The 20,697-nt window shown below is 38.2% G+C and overlaps 1 protein-coding gene across 1 annotated transcript in view; it reads right to left on the bottom strand.

The window, feature by feature from the left end:
* The window catches only part of Itfg1 (integrin alpha FG-GAP repeat containing 1), a 95,111-nt gene that overhangs the window by 7,264 nt on the left and 67,150 nt on the right, over positions 1 to 20,697 (bottom strand). The window contains exons 11-14 of the mRNA XM_050120674.1: positions 18,476 to 18,626; positions 15,952 to 16,060; positions 13,527 to 13,570; positions 11,189 to 11,267 (exon numbers count right to left, since the gene is read on the bottom strand). Coding sequence (XP_049976631.1) covers positions 11,189 to 11,267; positions 13,527 to 13,570; positions 15,952 to 16,060; positions 18,476 to 18,626 — 383 coding nt within the window. The remainder of the gene's footprint in view (positions 1 to 11,188; positions 11,268 to 13,526; positions 13,571 to 15,951; positions 16,061 to 18,475; positions 18,627 to 20,697) is intronic.

The following is a 20,697-nucleotide window of genomic DNA, read 5'->3' as shown; positions in this document are numbered from 1 at the left end:
AATACTGCTATGAACATTAATATACATATTTTTGTATTTACTAGATTATATACCTAAGAATATGGATAATTAATTGCCTATTCCAAAATAGGCACCAGAGACAATCTCTTGTGTTCCCAACATGAAGCAATCATAAGTGTTTGAGATATTAGATATGCCAGTTACCACAATCTAATCATTATACATTATATATATGTTTTGAAATGTTATATTGTATAAATATGTACAATCATGATGCATCAATTAAATGTAGTATATATGTATGTAAAGGCAAAATGTACCTGTCCCATTTCATACACATACAAGCAACTGTATGAAGGTCCAAAATTTTCCATATCCTAGTGAACACTTACTATTACCATCTTGATGGTTGGGAAGCAGCTTCTCTGATATCAGAGTTGAACTTGTATTCCCACTAACAAATGATGTTGAACTTCTTTCAAATGCTTGCTGTTCATTTGTGTGTCTTCTTATTTTTGTGAACTTAGTAGTTATCTATTTCAAACTGGATTTTTGTCTTTTGTCCTAATCAGTATAAGAAAAGGTTTGCTAGTTTTTATATATGCTTCTAAAGTATCCTTTGGTTTGTTGTTTTTCTATATTCTCTACTTCATTTATTTCCTGTCTTCTGCTTGGCTTAGATGCTTTATGTTTTCCAGTTTCTCAAGGTAAATATTACAATACTCACTACAGACAGTTATTTCCACGGGGTCACTAGCCCAGGCTGGTCTAGAATTCCCTATGTAAATTGCTGTTTATATCAGTCTTAAAGGGGATCTATTAAGTGATAAAGAGTTCTACTAGTGTGATTAATTCTGTTTCTGCTTATCTGAGTATATCTAGGGTATTTCATATATGAAGGATAGTTTTGCCCATCTTTGACTGATAGTTTCCCTTGCAGCATGTATAATGTATTATCCACTGCCTTCTTGTCTACAGATGATGTGATAGGTTACCTTTTTTTGTGTTGCTTTCAAGAATATTTCTTGAGACTTGATATGTTTGAATATGGGTTTTTGTGTTTACCCTATTTGGTGTTTGCAGATCTTCTCAGATGTGTGTATTAACATTTGTGATAAAATTTGGGTGGTTTTAGCAATGACTTACACATTATTTCTGCTTTTCTTTCCCTGTTTTTGTTCTAATACTTCTATTATCAATATCTTGGTTTGCTTGATGGTGTCTCCACAAGTCTCTGAGACAGTCACTTTTATTTTCTTACAATTTAAGAGGATACCTTCAACTGATATATTCAAGTGTTCAGATTATTTTCCTAGCTCAAATATCACAGAGCCATCTACTAATATCTTCAAATACTGTACTTTCCAACTACAGAATTCCTACTTGATTTTGGTAGGTCTGAGGCCTAAACTGAAGGACGTATACATGCGGAAAGTTACTATTACTGGGTTGCCTTCCTACCTCTGATTTAAAAATGACTCTATTTATCCTTTTTACTTATTAAGTTTAACTTTCTTTTCCTTTAAGACTTTGAATACAGAGGTAGCTGATTTATAGTCTCTATCTACTAATTCCAATATCTGGTTCCTTAGACATATTTTCTTTTTTGGTATGTATATATGGTACATTTCTATTTTTCTATATGACCTATAAATTTTGTTGAAAATTAACTTTTTAGGTAACATGACAACTAAATATAGAATGGTTTATCATGCCCTCCATCCTAAAGCTGTTTTTGCTGTTCCTGTTATGTGTTTGGTGGCTGTATTTGGCCTGCATTTGCTGTGACAAAATACCAGCCAAAACAACTTAAGGAAGGAAGGGTCTATCTTTACATAGATGTGAACATTCTCAGGGAGTTAGGCCAAACTTAATTTAAGACTACATTAAGAAAACCATACAGCATGATCAAGCTGGTTTCTTTCCTAAGATTGGTTCAACATATGCAAGCCAGTAAGTACATTATAGCATATAAATAGACTTAAGGACAGAAAACACAAGGACAGCTCAATGGATACAGAAAAGTTCTTTGACAATGTTTAACATTCCTTCATAATAAAACCTCTAAATAAAGTAGGGAATAAAAGGAACATGTGTCAACATAATAAAAAGTTCCATATGCCAAATATATAGCTATAATTATATGGAAAAATGACCATTTCATTTAAAAATCAGAAAGATAGTATTCCCGCTTTTCACTGTTAATAAAGTGCTGGAAGTCTTAGTGTAATTTAACAAGAGAAAGAAACAAGAGGGCTACAAACTGTAGTCAATTTATTCTTTTGCAGATGTTAAATGATCTTGTACTTCAAAGACCCTACAGACCCAAGTAGAAAACCCTTAGACTTGTAAATACAGCAAGTTTACAGAACACAAAAGCAATAATAATTAGAATATATGATAAACTTGCTGAGGAAGAAATCCAGGTTTATGACAGGTTTCAAAAAATAATTAGATATAATTCTAAGGATGTAAAAGACTTCTACAAAGGAAACTTTTAAGATACTGAAAAAAAATTAAAGGCATAGGAAAAGGAAAATGTCTCTAAGGCTCATGGATTGTCAAAACTAGTGTGGCGACAATGGCTATGTTGTAAAAAATGATACAGATTCATCATAGTGCCCATCAAAATCCCCATGGCATTCTTCACAGTACTAGAATAAAAATCCTAAATTTCTTAGAGAAGTAGATAAGATTCCAAACAGCCAAGGCCATCCTGAGCTGAAAGAACAGTCAATACTAAAAATATCTCAGATTACCTGATCCCAAACTCAAGAGCCATAGAACCAGTGTGAACTGGCACAAAAACAGACATGTTGACCAAGGGAATCAAAATAAACTCACACAGCTAGGGCCAAAAGGTATCAAAATATACACTGAGCTGGGTATATGTGCTAGCTCATGCCTGTAATCACAGTACTAGTGAGGCTGGGGTGTGAGGACTGCCATGAATTTCAGGTCAGCTGAGTACACAGATCATGATGTACGACTTGAAAGTGAAAGGAGAGGGCCTTTTAAGATTAATGGGCACAGGCCAGTGTCTTCTGAAAATAGGACATAGGAACAATCCAAAGAATTGCAAAGTGGCGTTACATGAACCTAAAGCTTTCTGCTCAGCAAAGGAGACAGCTACAGAATGAGGGAAAAAAAAGCTTTTTCAACTTCATGTCAAACATGGAAATACTATTGAGGGATCTATAAAGAACTGCAAAAAAAAAATTAAGACCAAAATCATCTAATCAATAAATGGGCTAATGAACTGAATAAGCTTCTCATAGAATTACAGATGGCCAATAGAAACTCAAAGACGGTTCTAACATTCTCAGCCATCAGAGAAATGCGAATTAAAACTACTTTGAGATTCTACCTTAACTCTGGTCAGAAATAACTATTATCAAGAAATAAGACATCCGCTGTGAGACTGTGTCTCCTATATAGGTCAGGAAAACTATACCCATAAAATTTCAGCAATACAGTAGCCCAAACAAGACCTGGACAGTGGAAAGACCAGCTGACATGTCAACATGGATGAGGGAACTCAGGAGGTTTTGTGTGTGTGTGTATAAAGCATATACATGTATATGTATGTACAGATTTAACAATAATGAACAAAGAGAAAACAAATTAGTACTGTGAGAGAGACCTGGTGAGAGTGTAACTCTTTTCTTCTTGTTTGTTTTTCAAGACAGGGTTTCTCTGTGAAAACGGTCATGGCTGTCCTGGAACTCGCTCTGTAGACCAGGCTAGCCTTGAACTCTCAGAGATCCACCTGCCTGTGACTCCCGAGTGCTAGGATTAAAGTCATGAGCCACCACTTCCTGGCAAAAGAGCAACTCTTATTCACTGCTGGTGAAAATGTAGACTTGAGTAGCCACTATGGAAATCATTATAAAGTATTTTACAAAAAAAAACCCTCAAATAACTGAAAATAGAACTGCTATATGGCCCATCTATAACACTGTGGGATGTTACACACACACACACACACACACACACGAGATGGCAAGTCAATATATCACAGAGATACTTGCACATCTATTTACATTGCTGTACTATAGAGCTAAGAAACAGAATCAGACTAGATGCCCATCAACAGATGAGTAGATGAAGAAAATGTTGCAAATATATGATGCAATTTTATGCTACTATAAATAAAAATGAAACCATGACATTTTTAGGTAAAATAGAAACCACTCTTTAAATCAGACAAGTCAGACCCAGAAAGTCAAATTCTGCATGCTTCTGCTGTTCTCATGTGTGGAATCTAGATTTAAACGAGTGTGGTGGGGAGGGAAGGGAGAGATCTGAAGTGGAGGAGAGAAAATGTCATCGGACACATTTGGCATGAAAGAAGAAAGAACTATGTGGGGGAAGGAAGGGAATCTTCCATAAGGGACCATAGTGGAGAGGAAGAGAAATTAGAAAAGTTTAACATATGCATCACAATGTTGCAAGGAAATTCATTACTTTGTATGGAATCCCAAAAAATAAAAAGGAACATGGTAAGACGAGATAAAAAGGCTAATGATGAAGATGTTTTCTATGGGACCTTAGAGCATTTCCTTGGAACCGCCACATTTTAGAGGATGTTTAGTTTTAACTTTAAGTTGTGTAACACACACTGATGCAAAATTTACCACCTTAGCCATCTTTACCTGTGCAGTTACAGAGACCAAACATCTCCACACAGTTGTACAGCCATCATACTTTTCTCCAGAGCTCTTAATTAAACTCATTGTTGCACTTCAGCCCTCTCTCCTTACAACCACAGTTGTACTTTTTAGATATGGATTCTGCAATGAGGGAATCTCATATAAACACAATCATATAGTATTGATCTTTTTGTGACTGTATTATACATTTTATTTAATACAATGTTCTGTAAGTTCATTTATGTTGTAGCATGCGTTAATATTCCCTGTAAATACTATTTCTTTATGTGTATATACTTCATTTTGTCTATCTACTCATATATGCATAGATACTTTTGACCCTCTCTCAAAAAACAAAAACAAGAACAACAACAAAGACACCTTAGTTATACAAATCTCTCTCAGCAAAACTGCTTTTCTGCATGTTATCTCCTGCAGAGGATTTGCTTTAAGACATGGTGATTCTGTTCACTCCTGAGGCACCAACACAGTTTTCCACAGAAGCTTCACCGTCATTTTTTCCTTACCTTAGTATACACTGGTTAACTTCTTGTGCGTTTGTGTGTGGGGGAGGGCATGGGTGGTGATGGTGGTGTGTGTAGTACTTACATGTGAATACTGGGGTGTATGTGCCTGTGCGTGCACATGCAGAAGCCAGAGTTGGTCCGTTATTGATCTTGTATTGCCTATAAATGAGGTCTCTCATTGAACCCAAAGCTTGCTGTTTTGGCTAAGCTAGCTAGTCATTTAGCTCTTGGAACTTACCGGTCTCCATCTCCCAATGCTGAGGTTACAGGTGCTATACACTTTTTATGTGGGTGCTGGGGATTTGAACTTAGATCCTCATGCTTATAGAACAAGCACTCCTACTTACTGAAATATTTCCACAACCTCAAATTCTGATTAGCAGCAGTTATTCTGTTGAACAGGAGTCAAATTTTTTATTTACATTTTCCTAATAATCAGACTGAGTTATCTTTTCATGTACTTTTTGGCCATCTGGATGTCTTCTTTAGGGAAGTGTCTATTCAAGGCCTATGCCTATTTAAATATTTTATTGTTGTTATTGTTGAATACCTCTATGTTTTAGGATCTTTTTTTGGGAGGGAATACCTATATGCATCTTTATGCTTAATTTTAAAGTAGTTATAATTGCTTAGAGTCTGTGAATTCTCACAAGTGAGAATATGAGAAAAATCAGTGCTATGAGAAGGAGTGACACATTTTAAAATTAATTCAAGGCATAAAGATTTAATTCAATCACTTTTGTTTCAACTATCTAGTTCTCTAAGCTGAAAACAAAGTTGAACTTGCTAGGGTTGGGGCATAATTCTATTTTAACAGTAACAAGTTAAGAGACCACTACTGTCTATTGTTCTAACTATTTTAGAAGTACCCACTTAGGTGAAAGACAAATAAGTTGCTTTATAATAATGAATATCTATCCCACTTCATGTTTGTTTCAGACGTAACTAAAATTATAAAATGTTTATTGTTTATACAACAATGCTTATTACTTAGTGAACATAAAGAGTAGCATAGGCAATAGTAGGTACTAGAACTGTACGAATCCTAGTGCCCATCCTTGTATTAATATACTGTCATTGTCATTGTTCTACTGATGGAAAGCATTAAATTGAGAATGGCTTACAGTTTCAGAGATCTATTTCAATATCATCATGGCAGGAAGCACGGCAACATGCAAGCAGACATGGAGAGCGAGCTGAGAGTTCTACATATGCATCTGCAGACATCAGGGGAAAGGAAAAAAAAGCCAACAGGCTTGGCCTTCTGAAATCTCCAAGCCAATGGTCAGTGACAGATTTCCTCTAACAAGGCCACACTTCCTAACCCTTCCAAGTAGTACTACTCCCTGGTGACTAAGCATCTAACATATGAGCCTATGGGGGCCATTCTTATTCAAACCATCACATACATTTTTTTTTTTTTTAACACAGAGAGTATTGTGTCCCACTAAAAAGTCTAAAAACTGCATTCAACAAATACTTGAGTATCCTTGAATATAAAGAGCCAAAAGGACAAGATTTAGAGCCAGTTCTCAGTGAGGACTCATGGGTGGTTAAGATGGGGAATTACTAGTTGATATAGGGCCTCTCTCTACCCTAAGGCAGATATCACAGAAAAGTAAAAGATAAAGTTCTATTGAAACCTGGTGGAGTTTATTTCTAGTTTAGGGAGTGAATTTAGCGATTATTGCCAGACTTAAAAGTGTTGAGGCATTGGGATGGAGAAAAGGTTGAGACTAGAAAAATGAAAAAGGGCCTGGGACATGGAGATGGATTAGAAGGAGCAGAAATCAAGCTGGACAGGTATAACACACATAAAGAGAACAGAAATGAATATGGATGGTAAGGAGTTCAAGATTCACTTCTCAGTGAGGAGGAAGGCACTTGGATAGAAACTAAGCTTCTAGGATATTTCAATATCCTGAATGTTAACCTCTGATATTGGAGATGAAATGGAAACTTTTATCATGAACTAGGCCAGAGGTGGTGGGAACAAGAGAAAATGCAGACCCATGATTTGAAAATATATGGGTAAGGATAGGAGCTATGAGCACAGTGAACAAGTCTGTGCTATGGTGTTTGCTTTTTGCCTCTGATTCTGTTGTTTGCACTGATCTATATGTTTGCTTCTTTAGGCAGTTCTATGTCATCATGTCTGTGAGTTTCAACCTTTACTGCAGCACACAGTCGCTTTACATGGTATACTGACAATAGCCAAATGCTGAACTACAACAGGAACATAGAGCAGTGCTGAGTAATGTGAGAGGTGCTCAGATCTTTCATACTGAACATACTTAGGGAGCAGAGGAATTACTTCAACACAGTGTATAATAACACATTCCTAGCAGAGACCGCAGAATAGAAACCCTATTCTCACCTCCTATTCCCAAAGCTGCCATGTGACAGTTGTTCTTTCGGCATTAGGCAATATATTACTGTAAATATTTTACTAGAAATTAGTCTAAAGGGTTATTTTGAAAAATGGCAGATGATAACCAGGCATAATCTACTAGAATCTTCAGGGAGTACACTGGGGAGAGTTGGACAACAGCCATAGGAAGGTGAGTAATGCCCCTACATCTAGTTTAATAGTAAAGTAAAATAGGAAACCATACAAAGCAGAACAATTAAAAAAGCTAGTGTTCATCCTGGAGGAACTGATGTGTCTGGGGAGCTACTCTTGCTTCTAGACGATGGGGAGAAACTCTGAGTTAGCTCTGCACACAATGCAAGGTGAAAACCTGGTTGAAGCTAGACTCTGTATGGCAACGCAGGCTCTAAGTGGCACTGCTGACATCTTGAAGGACTTCCCAGGGGTGGGTACAATATTCATAACTAAACCAGTGGTATGACCAGCCATTGTGTCATGGCCTGTGAAGTGCTGCCCACTAATGGGATCAACATCTGTGATGTCTTTACAAGAACTGCTCAGGAGTACATCAGGCATTATGGATACAGAAAAGGAATGCTCAGAGTCAAGACTTGAACCACAAATCAGGCAAGAATCTCAAGGTAGAAGGGTTGAACATTTATACAATGGCAAAGATAAACTATGACTAGAACATTCAAGATCTATGGGAAACTACAAAAGATCAAATCTATATGACTCAGGTATAGAAAGAATTTCATGCTAATGGCATGGAAAACACTTTCAAGTTATGGTCATTCTACCCTCTAGGCCTTGTTATAATTTGATGGGAAAAACCATTTTTTTCAATAAAATAATAGCAGATTTCCAACACGTAGGGAAAGAGGTATCCATCCAGGTACAGGAAGAATTTAGAATACCAAACAAATATCACCAGAGAAAAACCTCGCCTCATCACAGCCAAAACACTAAACATACAAAACAAAGGATGTGTTCTGACTGAAAGCTGCAAGAGAAACAAGTAACATATAAAGGCACTCTCACTGGAACAACAGCTAACTTCACAGAAGAAACTTTAACTGAAGAGAAGATAAGAGATGCTCTGGTGAGGATGTGGACAAGAGAACACTTAGTCTGCTAGTGGATGTAGCTAGTCCAGCCACGATGGAAACCAGCATGAGGGTCCTCAAAACACTAAAACTAGAACTGCCATACTGCCCAGGTCTAGCACTCCTGTGTGTTTGTTTATCCAAAGAATTCAATACAGAGAGATCTTTTCTGCATATGTTTATTACAGATCTGTTCACAAGAGTTAAAACTATGGAACCAACCCAAATGCCCAATGACAGAGGTAATGGATAAATAAAATATGTTTTTATACACAATGGATTTTCTTCCAGCCATGGAGTTGTTTATAGTGAAGTGGAAACAAGGAGAGATATCATATTACATGATGAAGCCTATCTGAGAAAGACAAATATCTCATATTTTCTCTTGTTTTGTGCTTTGATTTTATATACTGTTGTATGTATATAGATCATGAAAGCGGAAACAATCTTGTCTAGAGGAATCACTATATGGTGAGAGAGGTGGGGAGTACAATAGGGGTCTACTCAATGTACATTCGTGCTTATATGAGAATATCTTTACTGTAACACAGTATTATGCACAATGAAAATATACAAAGAAGAAAGTCCTGATTTGAGTTATACCGACCTTCTGGGCAGCACCACCAAGAATTCTCTCATTATGGCAGTGTTCCTAGCTGTTAGTATTTATCTTTCATTTTGAAAGTTGGGTAGCAGCCTCAAATTGTACTCATGTAAGAGTACAAACCTGCTAGTACCCTCTACTGACTGGACACTACATTTATATGTCCTTAGTTTCTCTTCTATGTCTAGTCCATTGTTTCAGTGCTTTTGCCGTGCTCCCAACAGATGTTTGCTGTTGCATTGCTTTAGTGTGTGAAGCAGCAGACACAGCAGACAGCTGACCAGCATAGCTGCTGTACCTCCATAACAAAGTGCAGAAGAAACCAGAACTGCTTGTGAATAGGTGTGTGTATTAAAATTAAGTGGCATATACTTTTAAGAAAAAAGTGGGATAATACAGTGGGATAAGATATTGGTGTATAGCTGTGATAAGAGATTTTCTCTTCATTTTTAAATTAACAACACAGTCCTGTTGGTGTGAATTAAGTAGGTTTTGAAGTGTAAGTGAACTTAAGTTGCTAATGTGTAGATATGAGTTTCCCTAATAATTCATCAGTGGAGGTAAGTTTTGTACTTGGAGTGTGCTAATTTGCCTGAGTTTACCAGCATTATGAAATAAATGAGTCTCAGAACATTTCACTTAGCAGTAAAGTTATTTGCATATTAAGAAAGAATGGACAATAAAAATATAATATACAGGAATTAAAACTTAAATGACTTCTTTCTTATAGTGATACATCAGATTATTTGACTTATGATAATCTTATCAGAATTTTCATTAATTGTTTTTAGGATATTTTTGTTTACAGAATGCTTATATGCTTAAGCAGCAATACAATGAATTCTTTTTTTGGTGACAGGGTTTCTCTACAGGGCCCTGGCTGTCTTAGAACTCACTATGTAGATCAACCCAGCCTGGAACTCACAGAGATTCTCCCTGCCTGCCTCTACTCCTGAATACTGAGATTAGAGGCATGTGCTACCACACCCCTCACAATGAATTCTTAGATGTTTATAATTAGTTACAAAATAAACTCATTGTAGTACAAATACTTAATTTACATAAGGCCATTATAAAATACAAAATTGGCCACTAACACATTCTTTCTGGTTATTATAGCATGCCTGTTTATTCTTCAAGGACAAGATTCTACAATTCTCAAGAAATCATATACTGTTGGGACTTTATTCTCTTCCTTCCTTCCTTCCTTCCTTCCTTCCTTCCTTCCTTCCTTCCTTCCTTCCTTCCTTCCTTTCTTTCTTTTTGCAAGAGGTTTCTCTGTGTAGCTTTGGAGCCTGTCCTGGAACTAGCTCTTGTAGACCAAGCTGACCTCAAACTCACAGAGATCCGCCTGCCTCTGCCTCCCAAGTGCTGGGATTAAAGGCGTGCACAACCACCACCTAGCTGGGCTGTCATTTTTCTGCAGGTAGCTGGATTGACTGTAATTTGGAAGGAATCTCAGGTATGTCACATGCAGACATCTTTCAGTCTGTTTCCTTTTTGACTGAATTTCTCCATAATATTTGTTGCAATCTACAAGTAAATTGTGCTTTTGTAAAACTATATCAAAAACATCTCTCTAAATTTTTAGACCTCTTATTCCATATTTGAAAATACAGGATTAGTTTAGATTGTAGTATTAATCGGATTTCTAGCTCTCATTTCTCTTAAAATGAGCTAATTTATATGATTTACCAATTCAATCTTTTATTTTAGATATTTTATTTTAGTTATTTAAGATAACTCAAGTTACCTCTCATTTTCTGTCATTCAGCTGAAAAATAAGGATAATAGGTTTGGTTCATCACAGTAATAAAAACTGAAGAAATAAATGCTGATATTTTGTCCTGACTAGCTCCTGAAATCTGTTTATGTGTGTCACAGAAAAGGGCTGTGACAGGAGTGTGACAGCAGCTGCCTCCCCACCAGGAGAAGAGGCCGCACATGCACGCCCTCCGTGCTCTTACCTGAGCCGTTTTTCAGATATCCATTCGCATCAACTGTTGTGTACATGATATAAGGTCCAGGCTGATTCACTCCAAAGGGCTGCAGTGAGAAAGGAAATAGTTAGTCTTGGAAAGTAAGTAAATGATTTCAATGTCAGGAAAATTTATTATATAGGTAAAAAACCAAAAACCAAAGCCAAAAGAGAAGAATATTTATTAATTCCTAGAAATTTGCATACATTTATATACTGTATCTTCATACCTAACCTGTCTTTCCCTTACTAGCTCCAAAGTCCCCAATACCCCACCCCGCTTTCGTGTTTTCTTCTTAAGTAGTCCAATGAGTCTGACTTTAGTGCTGCCTCTTACGCCGTGTCTGTATGAGGGGCAGGCGATAGGCATCTACTAGAACATAGGCAACTGACCATCAGTAACAAACCAGTTCTTTATTTTTCTCTCAAATATTACATCCCAACTGCAGCTTCCCCTCCCTCCTCTCCTTCCAGTCCCCCACTCCCACTCCAGATCCACTCCTCCTCCTTTCTCTGCAGAAAAGGGCAGGCCTCCCATGTACATCAACCAAACATGGCATAAAGCTGCAGGAAAACCAGGCACATCCTCTCATATCAAGGCTGGATGAGGCGGCCAGTAGGAGGGAAAAGGTTCCAAAAGCAGGGAAAGAGTCAGAGACAACCCCCACCCACCACTCCCACTGGTAGTAGTACTACAGGAACCGAAGCTACACAATCCTAACATATGCAGAGGACATAGGTCAGATCCATGCAGGCTCCCTGATTGCTGTTTCAGTCTCTGTGAGCCTCTATCAATCCCAGTTGATTCTGTGCACTGTTTTCTTGTGGTGTCTTCTGGCTCCTGCAATCCTTCCTTTCCCTCTTTTCCAGGATTTCCAGAGTTCTGCCTAATGATTTGTTGTGGGTGTCTGCATCTGCTCCTATCGGTCTCTGGGTGAAGCTTCTCTGATGACAATTATGCTAGATACCAGTCTGGTTACAAAAGACTGGTTCAGGCTCTCTATCCCCTATTACTAGGTGTCTTTGCTAGGGTCACCATCATGCATTCCTGCTTCATTTACTTCTGCATGTCAGGACTAAGATATTTACTTCCTGGATTCTGCTGCTAGTTCACAGCTGGATTCTACTTGGCAACTCTTCTCAGCTAACGCGTGCTGTGCCACATGTCTGATTAACGTAGGAGTTGATATGCCCTCACCCTCTGCCTCAGTTGAGGCTGTCTGAAGGATCACCTTAGCTTTAGGGCATTGCAAACCAACCTCTTTCTTCTTGCCAACCCTGCTTTCCTGACTACTTCAGAATTATTTTGTTTCCAAGTACAGTAAAGATGTCTCCACTATAGAAGTTTCTCAACTATACCTACATGAAAGTATTGGAATTGTAATGCTCTAAATGGATTGTAAGGATATGAAACTATAATCAAAACATCTACCATTGTGTTGAAATTTCTCACTGAACTCCAAGACTTGGGAAAATTTAACTTCTCTGAGGCTCAGTGTTTCTGAGTATTAAAGTGATGGTTTGTATTTTTTGAGGCTGGGGAAATTGCTCAGCAGGTTAAAGCCTTGCAAGGCTTAAGAGCTGAGTTCAGACTCTTGTAAAGGCTGGATGTGGTAATTATTGTCTATAATGTGGTGTTTACTTGCTGCAAAACCAGAAGAGTGGCATGGCTGTGGTGAAGTTTGCAAAGAGGACATGCATCCTCTATTGCACTCTGAGAGTCGGCCCTACAGAGGATGATGCTGCCTGGCCCCGGATATGCAGAGGCACTGACTGCTAGTGGAACAGAGCAGAAGGAAAAGGCTCTTCCAGCCTTGCACAGTTTATCTCGCTCTGTATGAAAAGAGATCATTTTCAGCCAGCTGGGATTGCTGATCTGAAACCTACAGATTTCAGTTCCAGTATCGGAATACAGTGGGTTTGGAGCTGGCAGACAGTAAGTTAGTAAGTGGCACACCTTCTCTGCTTCCAGTTAAGCTGCTTGCCACACTGTCTGCTCTGATATTAATAGAGCCATCCTCTCATCCTGGTTCATGACTGTGTGGTACGCCCTTCTGCATGGCTTTGTTTTCAACTTTTCTGTTCTTCTATTTAAGACATGTGTATCCTAAGACAGAATATAGTCAGGGACTGTATTTTTCTTCAAAGACAACAGTCTTAGACTTAACTAAGATAGTTAGCAGTTTTAGATCTAAAATTTATCACTGGTATGTTCCGATTGATATCTACCACATCTGGTTTCTGTCTGGTCCCTGTGTCTCTTATCCTTTGGAGCTAATGAATAAATTGTATGATCTCTTTTTAAAAAAAGAATTAAGTTTACTTACTGTTATCTTTCGAGGACAGTCATTAGAACATAGACCACTAAGAACTGTGGAAAGATAAAGAACCGCCTATTACTAATGTTATAAGCTTACATTAAAAATAAGATCTAATTCCCCCCTCAAAGTCTATTAATACATTTGCTGACTCATGACCACAGATAGGAACCACTTCAATTTCTGAGCAAATCAAATTTCACTTTATACCTATGTCTTTCAAAATTAATTTAAAAAACTTAAAATCTGTTCATTTTATACATGTGTCTTTAAAAATTAATTAAAAACTTACATCTTTGTGTATGTTCATGTGTGGGGGTGTAGATATATATGGGGCACAGTATATGTATGGAGGTCAGAGATTAACTCTAGTAGAATTAAAAACTAGCTATCTTCCAACACTAATTCCTGATAAAACTCCCAGTCACTGAGGAAGGAAGTGAACCTTTTCACCATGACACAAGGAGAAGTCCTTGTGCAGCTAAGGTGCCCAGTGGAGAAATGTGGTGCTTCTGAGGGAAGAAGGCAAAGTTGTCCATTCTTACTCTTTCTCGCTAGCACAATAAAGACACAAAAGGTAAAGAGATTGGAGAGGGGAAGAAAATTGTTCCTCCTTACAAATGGCTGTCTATAAAGAAAAATTTTCCCAAAAAACTATTTTAAAAAAATACCTTCCTAGAATCAATAAGTGAGTTCAGTGAGCTGCACTGAAATGTTTATTTCCACATACTAAAAATGAACACATGGAAACCAAATTAAAGTACACAGCAGTATTTAAACTCTTTCCAGATAATACAGGAATATACATAATAAAATACACAAGGCCTTTATGAGTCCATCCCCAGTGAGACAGGTACCTGCAAGGAACTGGCTACAGAGGAGAAATAGCACAGGGAAATGAGAGGGAAATTTTCCCTGCTACAGAGGATGCACATGGAGAGACTGTGTTGTATTAAAAATGGAAGCAGTGGCAGAAATCCATAGCTTAATCAGACATATGACCAGACGTACATGTATGTGAAGCCTGACTTCCATTTTCCTATTTCTGTCCAAAAGGAACCTGTAAGAAATGACAAACCACTAACATGTACACTAAGTACTGAGAGCCTGGGTTTTACATACATGGAGAAATGTGTGTGATTCAAGGCACAGGTCAAGGGCTGTACAAAATGAAACTTTGAGTGCCAGCCTATGAATGTAGAAGGATGGGGATGGGGAGAGAGCTCAGCAGTTAAGAGGTTTTGCAGAGGATCCAGGTTTGGTTTCTAGAACCCTATGGTGACTTACAACTGTAACTCCAGTTCCAAGGGCTCTGATACCCTCCTTCTGATCTACAAGGGTTCCTGCATGCATGTGGTAGAGATACACACACTCAGGCAGCCATACACAATACAATCAATAAATACAAAAAAAAAAAAAAGCTAATGTAGAAAGAATGATGCAAAGCAGAATCATTATTTGACAAAAGCTGAGGCAGGAGTGATCAATAGACTCTAATGGTAGCAGGTAAAAGTTTGATATAAAAAGGAGACAAGCAATACCAGAACTCTGTAGGAAGAGGGAAGGGAAAAACAGTGGCTATAGGAAAGATAAAACTGGCCATCATGGGACTGGAGATGGCTTTGAAGTTGCGAGTACTAGCTGCTCTTCCAGGTGACTTGAGTTCAAGTCCCAGCACCCACATGGCCGCTTACAACTGTCTGTAATTCCACTTCCAGAGGCCATGGCACCCTCACACAGACATACATGAAGGCAAAACCACCGCCGCACATTAAAGTAAATAAATTAACAAACAAAATTGATCATCTCAGGGCTGGAGAGACAGCTCAGTGGTTAGGAGCACTGTTCTCACAGAGGACAAGGGTTCTGTTCCTAACACTCATACACATATAAAAAATTTGAACTGTTCTTCTCTGTGAGCAGGTGAGCAGTGTGCACTGTGTCCTCCTTGTTCTTCTCTGTGAGCAGTGTGCACTGTGTCCCCCTGGTCCAATGACCTGGAAGTGTAGCACGTCTGCTCTGCAATTCCCTGCTGTAGAGTCTTGCTAAAAACAGGTAACTTGAGTTAGATAGCGAGGATTATCTAACAATATAAAATTTGAATTCTTTAAAACCAATGAAGATAAAAATAGAAAATGACTGAAAAAGTGTCCTAGATTGAGGAAGTCTGGAAAGATGTGGAAAATTCAACATATCCTGGGCAGAATACTAAACCAGAAGGGGAAGAGAGTCATTGTTGGGACAGCTGGTATATGTGAATGGGGCCTATGTATAGCTAGCACGAGGTTCTGCTGCAGCTCACTTCCTCATCTGGAGGGTTGTACATGCACCACACAGGAGTGTGCACTTGTACCAGGAAATGAGGAGAAGGGAAGGGAGAGAAAAGGGAAGGGGAGAGGAAAACAAGATGATTGGTAACATCTAAAATACTCACCAATGACTTTTACAAAATAAGCATCTGCTTCAAAGTTATTTTTAAGTGTATGAATGGCAGCATCATTCTTGGTGTACCCTTTACTGAGTACTATAATGTCCAAGATGCCCTGAAAAAAACAAAAATTGTAAGAAAAACTACTAGGTGAAAGAAAAAGACCACTGTGTGACTTGTGCTATAGTTTGAGTAATTCTTACTCCAAAGGCTCACGTATTAAAGATTTGCTTGGCAGCCTGTTGAAGGGTATTGTGACTTCAGTTTTTGCCGTCTCTCTGCTGCTAGGCCACCACAGGTGAGCTGGCCTGTTCTACCATGTGGTCCTGTCATGATGTACTGTGCCGCACCAGTCAAGAGACAGGATGTAGTGACTGTGGACTGAAATCCTTTGTCCTTTTAAGTTAATTTTCTCGGGTAGTTTGTTATTTGTACAACCTTAGTAGGTTGATGTCTAAAATAAGTTTACTAAAAATGTATGTACACAATTTAAATAGGAAATAAAAAGAAAACAGTCCTAGGAAGTAACTGTTAGCATTTTGGTATATTTCCTTTTGATTGTATGTATATACACTGTGATTTTATTTTTTTAAAGATAGTATTCACTGTGTAGCCTTGGCTGGCTTGAACCTGGCTAACCAAGTTTGTAGATCAGGTTGGCCTTAGACTCTGCTTCAAGAGTACTGGAATTAAAGGTGCACGTCACCACATTCAGCCCTACAATTTCATTTTTGGAATCATTACTGTGTGTGTGTACATGTGTGGGGAAGTGGGGGATGGGAAGTGTAATGTGGATGTCCAGGACAGCTTTCAGGAACTGAGTCTCTTTTCTCACAGTAGGTTTGGGGATCTACGTCAGGCTTCCAGACATTTGCAGCACATACTTTTGAAATGTAGACACAGCTCACTATTTTGTGCAGAATTGTCAGACCTTCCGCAAACATGGTCCAGTTACCTGCTGTGCTGCATGTGGCAATGGCACCACATTTTCGCTCCCTAACAAGTACACATTCAGCCCGTTTTACTGAAGACAAACCACACATCCATTTAAAGTGGATACTCTTCTGCATCTCCTGAAGCTACTCATTTTTCATTTTACAAATGTTAGCAATATATTTTTTAATGGAATCCTTCTACAAAGTTCTTTTTTTTAAATTTTTTTTTATTGAGAAAAGGAAAAGAAAAAAAGTTTCCGCCTCCTCCCAGCCTCCCATTTCCCTCCCCCTACTCCTTTCCCCCTCCCCCCACTCCTCTCTCCCTCCCTTTTTTTTTTTCTTTAAATTGACTTTTCTTTTCTGGAGTGTTTTTGGTGACACACTTGTGTCTATGAATTCTTACTTTTTTTTTTTTTTTTTTTTTTTTTTGGTTTTTCAAGACAGGGTTTTGCTGTAGTTTTAGAGCCTGTCCTGGAACTAGCTCTTGTTGACCAGGCTGGCCTGAATACTTACTTTTATATTAAGAATATTAATTACTTCATTCATTTGTAGCATTTCTATTTTCCATACTTAAAAATAATTTGAAATTTCATTTATTATTTTTTTTGATTTACAGAACTTAAAAATTGATTTGTAAGCAATTTTGTTGATTTTTTTCCTTGTAATATTTCTACCAATTACTTTTATGCTTGGAAACTGCTAATGAAAAATAAAATGAAATGCGATTTGGCAGCAGAAAAAGCAAGGAAATGTGGGTATCTATAACTCACCACTGAATACAAGCCTCTTAAACCCAGAGCAAAACAGAACAAGAAAATAAAAGGTTAATGAAGATATAAATGTTCTGATGGGCTTTTACTTTCTACAGTAAACAATCTGTAAGGATGTACGTGGATAAATTAACTTTATATTCTTCAAAAGCTTTTCTTCTTCTCTTTTAAAGATTTATTTATTACGTTTACAGTGTTCTGTCCACGTGTATGCCTGCAGGCCAGAAGAGGGCACTGCATCTCAATACAGATGGTTGTGATCTACCATGTGGTTGCTGGGAACTGAACTCAGGACCTTTGGAAGAGCAGTCAGTGCTCTTAATCTCTGAGCCATCTCTCCAGCCTTCAGCCCTCTCTCTTTTCTTCTTCTAAGTAGAAAACTAGCTTTCTTTTTAGAAAGGTGGATGCCAGGCACCTACAGAGCCAGCTCACTTGGCAACTAGTGACAGAGCCAGTAAAGTGTCAGCAGATGCCATGTTCTAGTTGACAAATGTAGTGAATATACTCCCTTGCTGTGTGTGTGAGTACCTGTTGGTTCTGCTTGGGTCAGCGGATGAACATGTAGATCTGCTAGTCTTAAAGCACAATTCTGCAGCAGTTTATTCCAAATGAGCACAAGAAGAGATAACACTTCCATAGTCTCAACTACAGAGCTAACTATCACTACCAGCAGTCAGCCCCCCCCCCCCCCACCCATTGAACATTAAAAGAGGTTTTCTTTAATGAACCATTCTCATTCCATTTTCTGGTAAAAACTATGAAGCTACAATGAGATATATAGATAGCAATTAAACTCTTAAACACATAGGACAGTTCTGAACTCACGTCTTCATAGATATCAAAAAAGGTGGCAACCATGGCATCTTTGATAAGATTTAGGCCTGATAGGTCCCAGTAGACTTTAAACATCCGGTGCACTTCCTCACAGCTCGCATTATTGCACGGGACATTCTCCAGTAAAAAGGCTTGCTGATTGCTGTGTGACAGACAAGAGGATTCAGTTAAAATCGGCGCTGGGCAGCAGCAGCTGTGCCTGTCATCCAGACACTGTGTAGAATTCTGGGATTACTGCATTGCGATGAGAAATGCTCTGTCCCCTTTAGTGTAGAGTGTCTACATCCATCCCTCCTTCCTGTTTCTACTGTTATCCTCTCTGCCTTGCATTTTAAGTTACTGGGGTAACATTTTAGATGTGCAGGTATCCTCTCAAATTGAAATATTCTCTCCTGGAGGAGGCTCATAAGACTCAATAATAAAATGAAATTTACAAAGGTCAGGAATTGCTAGGGAGAGGAGAGCTGTCAGGAGGGCTCCAGTGATACGGCTTATGTGAGTCACTACGTGTAGTGGGCGGGCTATTTGGTCTGGAGCTGTATTTGAGCCACCCGTGCTCTGGTTAGTCACTCCCATTCACTATGATCCTCTAAGTATCCTCAATAAACTCACTGTTTCACCAAAACTGACATGTGCTTCTTTGGCCTCATCAGTGCTCTTTCTAAAGTGCAGATCTCTGCTCTCATCTCAAGTCCCACACAGATGTGTATTAATGATCAATGATTTGAATTTGAATCGGAGACTCTTGAATTCCCAAAGTCTTGTAAATCACAGTGTAAAGCAATGGTCTACATAAATAATCTATAGAAACTTTTAGTGAAGTCATACAACTTAAAATGCCCCTTACTGTTAATATGTGTTTCATATAGGGAAAGTCAATGCCTGACTTTTTAAAAAAGTAACATTTCATTTAAACCTCACAGAGAAAAACTTTGATCCATTTGTTTCTGAAATCTTGGGGGGAATGGTCTTGATTTAGTTTGTTTGTATTTTTGGCAATTATATACATAGTACACCATTTAAAAATTCGTTTTATTTCCAAAATGACTATAGGAACTATTATAAAATTCAGATAACAGAAACATTTAAAAAGTAAAAAATAATTTATTTTCACAGATAACCACTATAAACACATTGGTGTGTATATTTCTAAGACTGCTAGGCACATGCAAGTACATGAAAATACATTGAGAATAATACAGCAATAATTGTGGATGTGCAAGTAACTCTATCTCCTTCAAAACAAAAACACCAAACCTAGTTAGGTTTTGCTACATATATTCTAAAACATTCTTCCTTTACACTATTGCACACTCATAGAGAAAATGTATATAATCTGAGGGAAGACACAGTTTTGATATGCACTGAAAACTCCCTCCATACACATTGTATCATGTTTACCTCTCAACCTCCTGGCTGGCCACTTTTAATAGCAACTCCACTATACCAGTAATCTGTCATTGATTTTAACATCTAACTACCCAGAAATATGAAGTCTTGCACCTTAGAGGACAACTAGATCAGATTATCCCCAATTGCGTTCTAAAGCTTATCCTTGATAAGAACAGCTTTCACAGAGCCCATTAGATACAACCCCAAGGGTTAAGTCAACTGATCCGGGAAGCCCAACCCTAGCAGATAGATCTACAACACAAATTGTACACCTAAGGCTCAGGGAACATTGAGGAGGGGGTGAAAAGACTGCAAGATCCAGAGAACCAGGAAGTCTGTTGTGAGACTGTCTTTTAGAAATGACAAGGAAGGGCAGGGTGGTGGTGGAAGGCAGAAGCAGGCAGAGTTCGAGACAACCCTGGTCTAAGAGCTAGTTCCAGAGCAGGCACCAATGCTACACAGAGAAACCCTGTCCTGAAAAACAAAACAAAAAGAAAAAAAAAAAAAAGAAATGATAAGGAAGCTACACCCACAATATTTCAACAAAATGACTGTCTAAAGAAAATATGAACAACGACAACATAAACAGACAGACTGATGTGGGAGAAATCTCACTGAGGCCCTCACACAGGGGCCTCACCCATAGATAAAGACCAATAAGCAATTAATGACTTCCAAGAGAGGAAAAATTAAATCTCTCCCAGGGATGAGGCCACCTACCTAACTGGTTTTTCAATAAAAAATGGTCAGTCCTGAAACATACGAGCAACACCAAATGGACTTAGCAGGTTGTAATATAATTTATCACACTTCATCATCTC

This window comes from Alexandromys fortis, unplaced genomic scaffold, assembly GCF_014885135.2.
Source record: "Alexandromys fortis isolate MF-2015 unplaced genomic scaffold, M_Fortis_MF-2015_v1.1 scaffold_186, whole genome shotgun sequence".
NCBI classification, from domain to species: domain Eukaryota; kingdom Metazoa; phylum Chordata; class Mammalia; order Rodentia; family Cricetidae; genus Alexandromys; species Alexandromys fortis.
This window is presented reverse-complemented; position numbering and strand designations above follow the sequence as displayed.